The sequence below is a fragment of the Trachemys scripta genome, chromosome 1 (assembly GCF_013100865.1).
Source record: "Trachemys scripta elegans isolate TJP31775 chromosome 1, CAS_Tse_1.0, whole genome shotgun sequence".
Classification (NCBI taxonomy): Eukaryota; Metazoa; Chordata; order Testudines; family Emydidae; genus Trachemys; species Trachemys scripta.
The window spans coordinates 346,481,955-346,496,246 of NC_048298.1; the positions used below are offsets into that span (position 1 = coordinate 346,481,955).

At 56.2% G+C, this 14,292-nt stretch overlaps 1 protein-coding gene across 3 annotated transcripts in view; it reads right to left on the minus strand.

The window, feature by feature from the left end:
- Window positions 1-1,537: 1,537 nt before the first annotated feature.
- LOC117871394 (arf-GAP with Rho-GAP domain, ANK repeat and PH domain-containing protein 1-like) overlaps window positions 1,538-14,292 on the minus strand; it is a 118,501-nt gene continuing 105,746 nt past the window's right edge. For 2 of the 3 annotated variants that reach the window (XM_034759328.1, XM_034759327.1), the window contains 6 exons: window positions 13,682-13,764; window positions 10,806-10,856; window positions 9,209-9,272; window positions 8,289-8,444; window positions 3,741-3,779; window positions 1,538-2,870 (listed from right to left, as the gene is read on the minus strand). In XM_034759328.1, the coding sequence (XP_034615219.1) occupies window positions 3,762-3,779; window positions 8,289-8,444; window positions 9,209-9,272; window positions 10,806-10,856; window positions 13,682-13,764 (372 nt within the window). In that variant the 3' untranslated portion in view covers window positions 1,538-2,870; window positions 3,741-3,761. The remainder of the gene's footprint in view (window positions 2,871-3,740; window positions 3,780-8,288; window positions 8,445-9,208; window positions 9,273-10,805; window positions 10,857-13,681; window positions 13,765-14,292) is intronic. The other variant, XM_034759329.1, reaches the window with a different exon arrangement.

A 14,292-nucleotide genomic window follows, 5' to 3' on the forward strand; every position in this document is an offset into this window, starting at 1 on the left:
GCTCCAGCATTGCGATGCAGGCGCTAGGGACCAGGCATGTGCTTACAGGAGGACAGCCAGATTCAGCCCAAGAGTAGAGACAGACCCAACAGTAGCCTGGCCAGGAATTTTCCAACAGGACATTTTTCCAGGCTGCTTTGTCAAAAGCAAAACGTTTTGCGGAAACACGTGGATTTCAAAATTTCATTTCAGGAAAACCAAACCAAAACCCAATGGCCAGCGGCTCCGAATCTCCTTTGGAAACAACTTTCCATTTCTTTATTTGATCTTAGATGACATTGTAGCAAATTGAAAAAGTTGAAGTCGGAACGAAATGTTTCAAATGGACCTAAAACTATTTTTTTCCCCCTGAAATTTCATATTGCGGGAAGTGTCAACGGTTTTTGGTTTTGTTCCATTTAGGAACAGAAAGGGAAAAAAAGATCTATAGAATGGAAAATCCGGTGCCTGACCATCTCTCTTCAATAGTTGGACTTCTCCCATCCACAACGCATACGACACAGAGTGTAAAACCCCAAGCAGCACCTAGGGGCCCCAACTTCAGTCCATTTTATGCCCACAAGGCATGAACAGGGGTCTCAATCTTTCGCCAAGCGGAGCAGTGAGCTGCTTCCAGCTTCTTCTCCAACCAGAATAGCTTTCAGCTCTGGTGCCTGTCTCTCTGCGGCCTGAGTGGGTCTCTTTATCTCTCTCTCTCTCAGCCCCTGGGGGACTCAGTTCCTGTTAATCATCTGCCCTGATAGAAAGAGCAACATTACCCTTATCCTCCTTTGTAAAGTGCTCTGCCATCCCCAGCTGAAAGGTGCTATATGTAGACAGAATATTACTACTCTATTCCATATCAAAAAGACGCTTATGTTAAGGTTACATGGTTACAGATTGCTACATAACATTAACTCTTCCCCTTGGATATGGGTCACAATACACGCTTTAGTTACAGGATCACACGCTGGTTTCCCGCAGCACCTGCCTCATTCAGGGCACAAGCTGCCTGGCTTGCAGCAAACGAGACAGCTGTTCACTATGTGGTCCCTGCCTCATTCACCAAACAAGGAATGGGGCAGAGGGTTTGCAGAGAAAATGGCATGTGATCACATCATTAAACGCTATACTATAATGCACATGTTCAAGGGGCAGAGTTAAGGTTGCCTGGATAACCTTACTTTTGCCATTTCCTGACTTCTGGGTGCTTGACCATGCAGATGTAATAGTCTTTTAACACCTTTTTTTTGTTTAGAATCTCCTCGACTTTTAAAGAAAAGGGAGGCTATTAAACAGAGGAATTCTCCCATATAGCTAGTCAACGGGGGAACATTCTGGCTTGCCTGATCCGTGCATTAGCGACAGATCGCTCAGCTCTCTGCGCACCCATTTTTGAACACTGAGGGAGACAGAAGCTGGCCTCTTTCTCTCTGTCCCAACTTAACGTCCCGATGAAGAGGGTCACTGCTTCTCTGTCTTGGCCTGGGGCCCTAAAACAATGAGCTCATGCTCCTCCATCTTCACCTCTAGCGGAAGCAACTGTCCCCCCCCCCCCCCCCCCCCGCCCCAGCTCCCTCACCACGGCCTGCAGCCCCAAGACCACGGTTCTTTGCCCCTTTATCTCAGCTTGCAGCCCGGGGGTAACAGGCCATCCCCGACATCGGCCTGATGCATTCAAGCTGCCAGCCCCTCACCTTGCCCTGCAGCCCGGAATCACTGGGACACCATCACACGGACTTCCCAGGCATTTAATATTAACAATAACCAAAGACGCTGTTGAACAGGGCAGCGCTGGCCCCTCTCCCTGCCCGCAGCCACAGTTTGCAGTTTCCTATACACCACGAGGCAATAGACACCCAGGACAAACGGCCCCACTCCAAGCTCAACTTCGGGCTGGTCCAGAGTCCCATGCCCCCCCACCCCCCGCCCCAGTCTCTTGCTGCTTCCACCAGGGTCCCTCAAGCCACAAGTCCCAGCTGTGGCTCCACTCAGCCATCTCCACATGCCCATGGCTGGGCGCTGGACTCTCCCCACTCTAAGGCCCTGCTTGCGAAGCTTTCGCCCGAAAGGCCCATGTGGTCACGAGATCGGGCAGCCTGGGAGAAGGAGAGAAGCGGCGTGTGGCTCTGAGGGGCCAGCAGCGGAGATGGGAGCCTTCGATCCACTCCCCCGTGGGTCGTCTTCAGCCCTTCTCCAACGTAGTGATACAGAACGGCCGGGGTTAGCCCGCCGCTCCTCCTTGGGAAGGTTTAATGCTTCCACCAGCAGAAGCACCCTCGCGAGAAAGTCTCTGCCTGGACGGCCCTTGCCGCCTTTCCGTGGCTTGCGGTTTCAAATAGAGAGAGAGATTTTACAGAAAGCAAGAGTGCCCCCAGACCCTAACCCCTCCCGGAGCAGCAGCTGGCACCAGAGAGGGGCCATCCCAGCCTGCGCCCTTCCAGTTTTAATTCAGGACCCAAGAAGAAGCAGCAAGAAGCAGCTGGTGATGGGGGAGAAAGACACTCCGAGGTGAGGCGATGGGTCCAGAACGGTCTGTCCCAGCACAGCTTCCTCTGCCCCGTCTCTGGGGTTCGGCTGCTCACGGCACGGCCGGCCGGCGAGATGACCGATGAGACGGTGTCCGCTTGAATAATTAACCCTTTAGAAGCAGCTCCGGGGTCCCACGCTCTTTGCCAATGGATTCATTTTCCTTAAATCAAACACGGTTGCTTATTGTTTTGCGGCTGCTGTCGGTTTTGCCGTAGAAAGAGGATTGGCTCAAGGGGCTGGCACGCATTCAGAGAGCCCCCCCGGTCTCCGCACAGACCCCGCTGGGCGAGCAGGGGCAACGTGACGTGACTTGTGCGCTCCTGGGCTCTCAGGCTGCCTCCCCCCTCTCACAAACGGACCTGGGGACAAAAAGAGAGAGATGCCAGGCTGACTCCCGGGCAGAGAGCTCGCTGGCCAGCCGAACGGCTCCTCCGGGAGCTTTCCCTGCCCCGCTGGCTCAGGCAATCCCTCCCCACTCACATCTCGCGCTCTCTGGGCTGCTTCCTCCGCCCTGCATGGCCCGGGGCAGTGCCCTGCGGCCCCTCCGTTGGAGATGGGCCCGCTACGTTGTTAAGGGGGGGCTGGCACCGTTGTGGGGGTTCAGGAGGGGACTGGGAGTCTAGGTCAGCTCCTGGGTCCTTCTCCTGGCTCTGCCTCTGCTCCACTTGAGTGATTTTGAACAAGCCACGCAGGCCACAATGTGGGTGCCCATAGTTAAGCCCCGAGACCCTCCCCAAGTCCCCGAATAGACTCGGCCAGGTTTTCAGACGTGCTGAGGACCAGCGGCTGTCACTGCCAGCCCGGCAGGAGATGTCGTCTCCACACCCGTGCACGGTGCAGGTGCCGGCTTGCTGGGCGTTACCCACACTAGCACAATGCAGCTCTCTGACCCTGCCGGTCGGCTCACAGGTCAGGCAGTACCGGGACATGCCTTTTAGATCCAGACCTCCTGGTTTGAACCCCACGGAGAGCCAGGCCAGGGGCAGCTGGGAACTGGAGACTCCACGAGCTCTATTACATAGATCCCAGCTTGTCACGCGACCTCCTGATCCGAGCAGCGGCCGCTTGGGGGGAGATGGAGCGGGCCAGGGTGTGGGATCTGCCCAGAAGACGAAGGCGGCTCTGGGCTAATTCTGGCCATCGAGCTGCCATTGGGTCCTGGGGGAAGATCTCCCCGGCACACCCCGTGACGCAGAGCTCCGCAAACGAGCAGGAATGCTTGAAATTACCTGACGTGTTAGGTCTCCGGCTCATACGTTTCGAAGAAGCTGGAGAGAGAAAATAAGGAGGAAGGGGTTAGTTTTCCTTCTCCGACATGGACCATTGGTGGCGCTAAGTGGCTGGAAGAGCCTCAGCTCGGAACAATTGTGGGTAATTAGATGAAGGTGACAGGGCTGCTCCCTGGCAAACAAAGGGTTAACTCCAGCTCAGTTTCCCCTCCCGCTGTGTAGCTACTCAGGGGAACCTGTTATCAATTAGCTGCCTGCCTGGGAGAGGGCGAAGGGACGACCTTCACTTTGGAACTACCCTATGAAGCCAAGAGTGGCCACTGTCTGGGTCTCTTGGAGCATCTTTCACTCCAGGATGCCCGAACGCTTCCCAGACACCAGTGAGTGTGGGACAGGTGCCACCCCACTCTGCAGGGGCAGGAGCCGAGGTTAAACGACTCGCCTAGGACAGGAGCTCAGCAGTGGAATCGGGTGAACTCAGCTGCTGAGACCAGCAGGCCGGTTTCAACCCTCTCCACCACCACGGCCTACTGAGCCCCACCGCATCAGCCAGCGTGACCACGGATGATGGCGTTGCACCAGGCCTTGCGCAGTGAAATTTCCAGATCTGGCTGAATCCTGCAAACCCACGAACCTCAGGGGCAGCCCTGCGGGCACCTCTGTCACTCTTAGAGGCACCTGGCACCTCACGTGCTCATAGAAACACAGTGGCAGGAGCTGGCAACCTGTCCCTTAGCCAGGCTGCTCCCGACCCCACACAAACCGCATTATGGACAAAGCACCTCACGCTGTTCACCCCCGCCGGGGATGGTGCAGGCATTAACCTCACCAGGGTGCTCCCTTAGAACCAGAGCCACTGGATTGTAGTCCTGACTGTTTGGGGACATGTCAATTTCTCCAGCATCCCCCCTCCCCAGGAGTAACACGCTCTGTACTGCAAATCCCAAGTGCTTGGGGAGACGCCCCAGCCTCCTGCAGAAAACAGGGTACATGGGAAGCCAATGATAACACTTTATGGCCCCAAGGCCCTGGCTCGGAAAAGACACACACTATTTGCCTTGAGCAAAACAGCGAATCACTACAACCTGAGTCACAGGGAATTATTGTTAGCAGTTTCCCGCTCACGCGTTGCAATGGCCTCACACTCAAACCGCCTTTTCTTTACTCCACAGTCCAAGCGGGGATACTGGAAACTCGAACTGTGCAGCTTTGGGATTGGTCCAAAAAAAAAAAAATAATCAAGTGATACTGATTGGAGGAGAACCTAAGTGCCTCCCGCACAAGGACTTGCAAGTGTGACTTTAAAAATCCCTTCCTGCAAGCATTGTGCGCCCATCAAACGTTTCAGCCCAGACTGCCACAGTGTCCGAGCACCACACAACCCCCCTACACGGTAACTGTTATCCCTGTTTAGCCAGATGGGGAGCGAGAACAGGGAGAGATGCAGTGACTTGACCAAGGTCAATCTTGGCAGAGCTGGGACTTGAACCCAGATCTTTGTCCAGCACCTTAACCGCACGACCATCCTGCCTCACTTGCACGCCTGAGAGAAGTGACCACAAGATGGGCCACAAACACATCCATGGGAAAGTCTTGTATTATCCACCCAGCTGCACAAGTAACAACCCCAGCAGTGGCAGCTGCCAGAAAACGTGGCAACCTTTGCGTCAGAGGAACAAAGAGGCACTAGGTTGAATAGCCTGGCAAGCGCTTGGAGCCGTGCTGAGCTGTCCCATTGCTGCTGAACCAGACCTGCTGCCGGGGGGGCTGCACAAAAGCACCAGGGGAAGGGGGAAGATGCTGCCTCTAATCCTGACCCCTCAGATCAGCTGGGGGACGAACAGTCTCACCCCAACGACAGATTCTAATCCGTCCGAGCAGCTTCGGATGGGGAGGCAGGGGCTTGCGGTGAAAGTGCATCGTGCACCGAGAGACTGTCCATAGCGTCAAGGGGCCAGGTTAGGATCAGCCCTTGCCCAGCGGTGGGAATGCAACATGCCTCATCCACCCACTGTCCAGCCTGAGCAACTGCTCCTTGCTCCCACTGGGAACCAAAATCACACGGAGAGGGGCAGGAAGGAGGCAGGGCCGCGGCCCAGCTCTGCCTGTGCCACACGCACACTCGTCTATCCGTGCACTCCTGGCCCCGGCTTGCAGCCAGGGGGATGTGGTCGGATACGGCGCCCCGGCACTCTGTGGTTGATCTCCGAACCATCCCAAAACAGGAGGGGAGAGAACATTGCCGGCACCTCACCAGTTACTCTTCAAAGACTTAGCACTTTCCCTCGGGACTCACCCGCCACCCCATCAAGCCCTCCTTTCACGAGTCCTTTCGTTCCAAGCATTCAGAGCAAGGAGACGGAATCGTTTCTCCGTCTGCCAGCTCAAGCCCTTCCTTGCTTAATGCACCAGGTGCTCAGTGAACGCACAACGGGCCCCTTGACAGCTCTGCCGCGAGGAGTCCGAACATCCTTGGGAAGTGGACAACAGCTCTAGGCAACTGGATCCTGGTTCAACGTACTCAGCCCCTCAAAGCCTTGCTACTCTGCGGAGAGATTTCTTGAGCACGCTGGGTGGTTATACAAGGAGTCCTATCCTTTTAGGAATCATACCGCACCCGCAGGCAGTTTATCTTAGTGGTTAGAGCGTGGGAATCCGAGTCATGAGTTTTATTCCTGCCACGGATTTGCTTGCCCACTGCCCCGGGAAAGTCACTTAAACACTCCGTGCCTCGGTTTCCCCATCTGTCAAATAGGGCTAATGATGCCGGCCCACCTCCCCTGGGTTTGGTGACGGTGAATTCACTGATGTGCACAAGGGCAGAGGATTGTTAATTTGGGGAATCTCCTGAGAAGCTACAGATCCCAGGGGCTTCCCTGCGATGCTGCATGCTGACGGGGCGGGGGGGATCTGGGCTGCCTAAGCCCCACAGGGCCCTTACGCTTCCCCCCCTTGAGGCTGGTGGCAGCCTGGCCAGGACTCGCACTGAATGCTGCTCCCGTACCCTCTGCCCTTTCCCTGCATGCTGCACCCGCAGTACGCAGTTCGGCCTGCGGCCACATCCTGAGGGACAGAGACGGGAAACGGCCGCCAGCTGCAGGGTTAGCCCCACACTCTTGAACCGAGCAAGAGCAGAAGAGGGGAAGCAAACACGAAGCAGCGTCCGATCGTGGCCCCGGGTGGGGAGCTGGAGGGCATCTCTCCCCGCCCCTTCTGCCAAGCAAAAAGCCAGATGCATCCCATTGCACAGAGCTGCGTTGGAGATCCTGTCCCACCGCAGCTGTCATTATAAACCTGAGGGAAGGCAGGGCCCAGGGTGCTGGATCTCCCCGGCAAAGGGTGCTTGTACCAACAGACATTTAAACATGGACATCGTGAATTCAGTGCTGGGAAGTGTTGGTCCCTTCCTGACCCACAGCAGAGATACAGCCCGGGCAGCGGTGGGGCCAGCTCCCCCCTGGGCGCCTGGCCAATGTGCCATGACCCTGCCCTGACCTGCCCCCTCTAGAGGCCCGTTCAGTCCCTGGCTTCTCTGCAGAGAGGCCTGCTCGTGGCCCCTTGTGAAGACGGTGTTTGCGTAGGAACGCTTGTCTGCTAGCGTTGGGCTGAGACCCACCGGCTCATGTCATGGCCCCCACCCATTGGAGTGGTGGTTTTTTGCCACGCAGTCACTGGTCCATTAGGAACTGGCGTGAGACTCACCAAGCCACTGAGCAGTAAGGAGGTTCAGTCCCTACCAACCTGGGCTGGTAGCTGGCAAGCATCAGATGGCCAATCGCCCAGTCCCCAAGCCATGGAGGAGGAGCTGGCCGGGATGAACGCTGCTAGCTGCCAGTGGCTTCCCTCTGGCACCAGCTGCATTCCTTAGACCCAGCTGTCCTGCTTTCAGGGGCCAGGAGAAAAGCTTCTGGTCAGGTTTATAACAGCAATAAGGACCCCCTGGAGCAGTCCGTTGGCAATCAGATAAAGACCAGCTCACGCCCACGCCCAGCTAGTCCTTATCTGAGTCGCCGACTGCTGGGTTGGGCCTTGTTGCTCAAGCGAATCCGAGAGGTTTCCACGTTTGTGGAAGACACAGTAGACGAATCACAGTCTGCAGTAGCCTCTCCAGCAGTGCCCCGTGCGTGTGGACAGGGAAAGGAGAGGGACAGGGAGCTGATTTGTAACGGAGAAGGAATTTCAAAGCAGCGACCCCAATTACCAGGAGAAATCATCTGCCGAGCTGCATCCCCTGTCGCTGCATCACGCCTGCAGGTGCCGACCTGTGGGTAATGGCTCCCGAGGCCTGCTGGGGACAGTTACCCAGCCCTGCCCTCCTGGCTTTGTTGGCTCTGAGTCAATGACTAGGACCCGGCCCGGAAAAGGATCGGGAGACAGACTAACAGCAGAAGATGCTCGGTGTTCGCCAACCCCATCCAGCTCTCGCCTTCTGATCTCACGTGTGGGAATCCTGTCCCCGTCCCACCCGCCCGGCAGGCGTGATGCTACGAGCCAGCAGGATGGCGCTCCCTGCACCGTGAAACCCAGCGCCGATTGGTTGTCACTCACAGTTAGCGGATCAGCAGCAAAAGCAGCCACACTGTTCCTCATCTCATTCTCATTGCCCCGCAGAGGGATGAGCGAGATGTTACCCAACCTGGAGTCCTGCTGCGTCCGCGACGCCCGCACCTTGGAGGATTCGGAGGGCCACACGTTCCCACCGTTCTGGGGAGGGAGAGCAGACACATGGCGAGTGAGCAGATGGGGGCAGGGACGCGGCACAAGCCTGGGATCTCAGTGTGCCAGTGAACGGGGCCTCGCTGAGTGCTCTCGAGTTCAGACGCAGAGGGGCGCCAGAGGCCCTCCATACTGTCCGGCCAACGTGCCTCAACTCTGACCCCAAGTTCCACTCAGTCTTTGGCCTCTGCTCATCCTGGAGAGCAACCAGAGCCCACTGCAATTCTGCGCCAGCTCTTGTCCGTAAGGAGCTGGACTAAGAGCCACCGAAGCATTTCACATACGGCTCTGAGCAGAGATCATAGAGTTCACTATTGAGTGGGGAATCTAGTGGCCAAAGCCTGTTCAAGGGGATCTTTGAGCCAGCCAGTCAATGACCGACGCTGCCCCTCTCCTATGTTTATTCTCTCCCACCCCCGTGTCCCCATTGTACAGATGGGGCAACTGAGGCCTGGAAAGGCTGTGAGTTGCCCAGGGTCACCCAGGATGTTTGTGGTGGGGTAGGAATCAAACCCTGCTCTCCCACACCTCAAGCTAGTCTTCTGGCCACCAGACCATCCTTCTTGGGCTGGCTGGGGGAGATGGTGACCTGGCTGCGTGGGCTGTGAAATGTGACTGTCCTGTGAGGCCGGCAGACCGCCATGCCAGGCCCCCCACGTGGCAGGGGGTGTATCAAAGCCATGCGGAAAGGCCCCTCCCACCCTGAAGGATGGCAAGGCGTGCTGAGGGGCCGCCCGCTGCTCAGGTGGTACCTGTACATAGAGGAAGGATGCGAACCACTCCCGCAACTCCATCTGCGTATCGCAGCACAGGTACCTGGGGAGGAGATCAAAGGGGAGGTCAGGGTGGGTGCGTCTGGCCGGAGGGGATGTGAGCAGCGAGACGAGCCCCTCCCATGCCCTCCACCCAGCCTGCCTGCGTCCAGCGTAGGGAATGCAGTTACTTGCAAGCCACCTGTGGCAGAAATCCCACAGCAGATGTGAAACACGCCTGGCCCTACAGGCCGGCTCATTTGCTCACAATCAGAGCTGCCTCAGCGGCTGCTATTCCAGGCAGCAGTCGGATGGCTCCCGCCCAGTGCAGGGCACAGACAGCACAGGGGCTGCCGGCTGCCCTGGGTCCAGCCCTGGCACTTGTGACCAGTGGGGTACTGGTGTAGCCGGAGGCAGGGCCATCTCTAGAGAGAGCCGTGACCCTGCAGTGCTCCCTGCTTATGTATCAGGGGGATGTTCCCCCGAGAGGCTGCACTCAGGTTTCCTTTCAAGCCTGGGTTTGTTTGCAGCAGGGAGATTGATTCTGGCTCATGAACCTGATTTGTTTGAACCTGATGGATCAGACTGGGTTGAGTCACAAATCTGATCCGGCCTTTGTGCCAGCTTGAAAACCAGGATCTTTAGGCATTTGGGATCAGGTCCCAACGTTACTGGGCTCTCAGCATCTCTCAGGACGGGGTCCTGGCTGTCAGATTAAGAAATACAGCTGTGTGTCGAGTGATCTATTCCTGACATCATCATTAGTGACCAGAGAACACGCGGAGTGTCGGATGATGAAAGTTGCTTCCAAGCTCTAGATAATTAGACCGCAACGGCAGCTAGACTGGCAGAGCCAGAGAGAGCGAATCTAGAGCAGGGTTCTCAAACTGGACATCGGGACCCCTTGGGGGTCGCGAGGTTATTACATGGGGGTCAGCTGTCAGCCTCCACCCCAAACCCCGCTTCGCCTCCAGCATTTATAATGGTGTTAAATACATAAAAAGTGTTTTTCATTTATTAAGGGAGGGTTGCACTCAAAGGCTTGCTGCGTGAAAGGGGTCACCGGTACAAAAGTTTGAGACTCACTGATCTAGAGGGACAGATGGTTGAAGAAATGGATAGTGTCTCCTTTAAATAAAATTATGCTGAACAGGCTGGGGGAGGGGGTGACAGAGAGCCCACTCCTCTCTCCTGGATGGACTCAGAATTACTGGACTGTATGTCAGAGCCCCCTGTCAACAGAGTCTCATTTAGCTCAAGTGACAAGGGCCCACAGATGGGGGTTTTAAGTAGCTACAGTCTGGCACGGCGAGATCTGGGCTGGTGATGAATTTGTTTCAATAATAACTGTACCAGGCCATGCAGACAGATCCTGGCCAGGGACATTTCTGAGCAGAAACGACTCCTCCTCCCCAAGTCTCGTGCGGCGGGGAAGTCCCTGAACCCCTTTGGTACGTGAGCACGGTTCTGTTTCTGAAATGAGCTCCGCCTCCATCCCTGTCTGCCTGAACTCCAGCAGATCGGGGTCTGGGCCTGGCTACGCTTAATGAACAGCTCTCCTCCAGCAAAGCCCCTCCGGCCCGCCACGGCTCCTTACCACTGTTGCTTTTCATGCTTCTCGTTTTCATAGAACACCGTGAATCCCCAGCTGCCAGGGAGAGAAGAGAACAGAACGCTGAATTCCAAGGTTTCCTCTCCCAATCAACTCCACGAGCTTTAGGTTAATAACTTTCCCCAATAGAGCAAACCTGGTATCCCAGCAACCACAAGCCTCTCTGCGTTACCGTGGCAAACTGTTGTGATTTGACACCACCGCCAGGCACTTTCCTCCATGCTCTTGGCTTTTGGAGAAGCCAGGTGGCACTTCAGTCTATTGCTGGCATCCTCCGGCAATGAGAGACTCTCCGCAAAGGGCGGAAGGCTGCCACGTGCCATAAAATCAGCCTCTCTCACCGTTTTGTGGTGCATTTGATCCCAATGGATCACCAAGTTTGCCTGTCAATTAAATGCAGCCACATCTGGGGTGGGGGAGGTTGAACAGCACAATGCAACGTCACACAGCAGGGTAGGCCAGTAAAGCAAAAGACATTAGCCCTGATTCTTCCCAGTTTGACGCCAGTGTCCAACTCACAAGCTGTCCCCAAGCACAGCTGTCTCAACCAGCCAGTGAGACGGTGATGTGCAAATCAACATCACGACCTGCCGGGCATGAGTGGAGCTCTGGCAAAGATGCCAGCTCCACAGCACTCCATGAGGCACCATCTGGCCTTTGTGGGTCTCTGCCAATCTGACTGGGTGGAGGGGAATTCCCTCCTGACCCCAAATAGGGGGATCAGTTAGACCCTGAGCACGTGGGGGAGACCCACCAGCCAGACACCTGTGAGAAAATTCTCTGTAATAACTCAGAGCCCATCCCATCTCCAACACACCACCTGAGTAGGCTGACTGGACCTGTCTCCAAACTGTCCTGAGGAAACATCTGTGTCTGTTCATGCTTCATGCCATCCTCTCTTGCCCACGTTGGCACCAAGCGCCAGGGCCTGCTGCCAGCTGCAGAGGGCGAGAAACCCGGGTGGGGGGAGCCTGTTCTCCACTCTGGTTCCACGGCCCAGCAGGGTCATCAGCATGTGCGTGCACCTGGCGTGGATCACGAACTCCACCGATACCTGCACCTCTTGCAGTGAGAGGAAGACCCTGGCGCACCTCTATGTCGCGGGCGTCAGGCTCCAGCTGCTTCAGAACCTCTTACTGAGGCTCCAGCTGCATTTTCTGATCTAGGCGCACCCCAGCCCTGGCCTCCTTGTCAACCTCCTCTGAGCGCTGGCCAAGATGGCCGTGGCCCATCCCAGCGGGAGGAAGCTGGATGTGGAGTGGGGGGGTTGCTCAGCGACTGGGGGTCCCTATTTCTGGTCCCGTCTCTGACCGTGTCTCTGGGCAGAGTGCCTCGGGACGGTGCCCACTGACTCCTCTGTGGAGCGGTGGGCACTGTCAGGGGTTCTCGGCTCGGTTTCCCCCTTTGGATCTCAGATTTTTAACCTTTAACCTTCACTCCCGTCCCTGTTTTTTCATTTGTTGTCCACAGTATTGACTTGTGGCCTGGGGTCAGTGCCTCCTTCCCCTTGGCTGAGGGGGCGAGATTTTAGCTTTGGGCGGGCGGAGGCCTGCCATCTCCCAGCAACCCGCCATGCAGAGCGGGGCACAGGGACCGTTAGGCTGGCATGGAATCAGGGCAGAAGGCGTTGAAGGGGCCGGCCAGCACGACGTTGTTCCCAGTGCTGCTGAGAGTAGGTTTTCCTCCCGGGAAGTGCTAATCCCTTGGCAGGTTGGGGCTCTGGGGGCCTGGGGATGTCAGAGGAGGGATGGAGAGGAGTAGTGTGTCCTGAGGCACCAGAAGAAGAGGACTGTGGCTCGCTAGGTTGCTCTGCCATCTGGTGGCAAGAAGCCAGAGAACAGGAGAAGCCCCAGCGACTGGGACGGAGCGCGGTTCCTTTGCTGGAGGCAGGCCTGATGCCTGCAGCACTGACAATGTACCTGGGCTTCGTTCCCAGCTTTCATCTGCCCGTGGGAACAGCAGAGAAGAGCAGCAAACCTCGGCGCTTAAAGCACAACAGCGAGACAGCTGAGTCTTGTGCAGCCTGGGGCAAAGGCGCCTCCAAGGGGTTTTACGCACCTCTGGTTCTCTACTGGCCACCTCCTGGCACACAGCTCTGCTCCACGGGCAAGGTGCAGCCGCGAACACTGTTCACAGCAGGGAAACCACAGCACTGTTATCCAGGCAGCGGACGGCTCCGAGCGCTGCAGCTTGGTTTTAGCGTGACAGTGCTGTGAGTCAGTAGAGACCAAGTGAACTGCGGGGGGGGGGGTGGGGGGGCTGGGAGCTCAGCCCTCCTGGTTCTGCCACTGCACAGCCTTGGGCAATTCCACTTTCCACTTTGTGCCTCAGTTTCCCCTTCTGTGAAATGGCGACAGTGCTATTGGCCTAGGATGACCGTCACCTCCAGTTATCAGTAACTGCAATGACGCCTGGATCCTGAACGGGGTTCCTAGGCACGACTGCAGTACAGTGATAAATAACGGGAATGGATCCGGATGGAAGATACGATAGCAGCGCTCCATTCCAATTGGTTATTACCGTATTGAGGTCGTGCCCAGAGGCCCCGTTCAGGCACCAAGCGCAGTGCTCAGAACATTAATGAATGAAGCCTTGCAATCTCATAGTCAGCTGTACCCCTATTTCACAAATGGGGAAACTGAGGCACGGAGTGGCAAAGTGACTCTCCCGAGGTTACCCAGCTATTCGCTGGCAGATCCAGGAGTTGAACCCGGAGCTCCCAGCTCCCCATCCCTCTGCTCTATCTACTAGACCTTGCTTATTGCATTGCCATGGTGGCCTCATGGCTTCCTGTTGGCAGGGCTGACTGAGCCCAGGACCCACGAGAAGTGCCGCTGTTCAGACTCCAACCCATTGCTCACCAGGATGGAGGGCGAAGTTTCTTCTTAATTCCCAGGTAGACTTTCAGATTCTTGACTGGCCACTCTTTCTCTGGTCTGTGGCTCTGGGGAGACAGAAGGAGAAGAGGGAGTCAGAGAGAGAAACATCCCAACATTGACAGTGAACCCTCTGTGGACGTATACAATCTGGATCAGCCTTCCAGTTATGATTGCAGGGGACTGTCCATTCTGGTGAATTCAGCTCCAGGAAGCAGAACTCTGAATGATGCCAAAGCAACACACAAAAAGAGGAAGGGTTTTCTTCCTCCAACAACAGAAATACCCTTCTGGGACAGACAGACATGAATATAAGGCCTTCTTAGAGACCAGCCTGCAATAGAGCACCAAGGGCAAGCAGATGGTGCAGTACTGTTCTCCTGACTCACCCAGCAACCAGACCAGGTGGGTCCTATTAGCTCCAGCCTCAGGGTATCAAAGGGTTGAGTAAAGAGGAGGAGGTGGGGGTGACACACAAGGTCTTGCTCAGAAAAGAACAGGAGGCAGCTCCTTATGTTTTGTTCTGAAGTGTAAAGGTGAATGCCAGGAAGGAATGAGAGCATGGGGTGTGTGTCTTGTGCAGAGAGTAGGGTTGG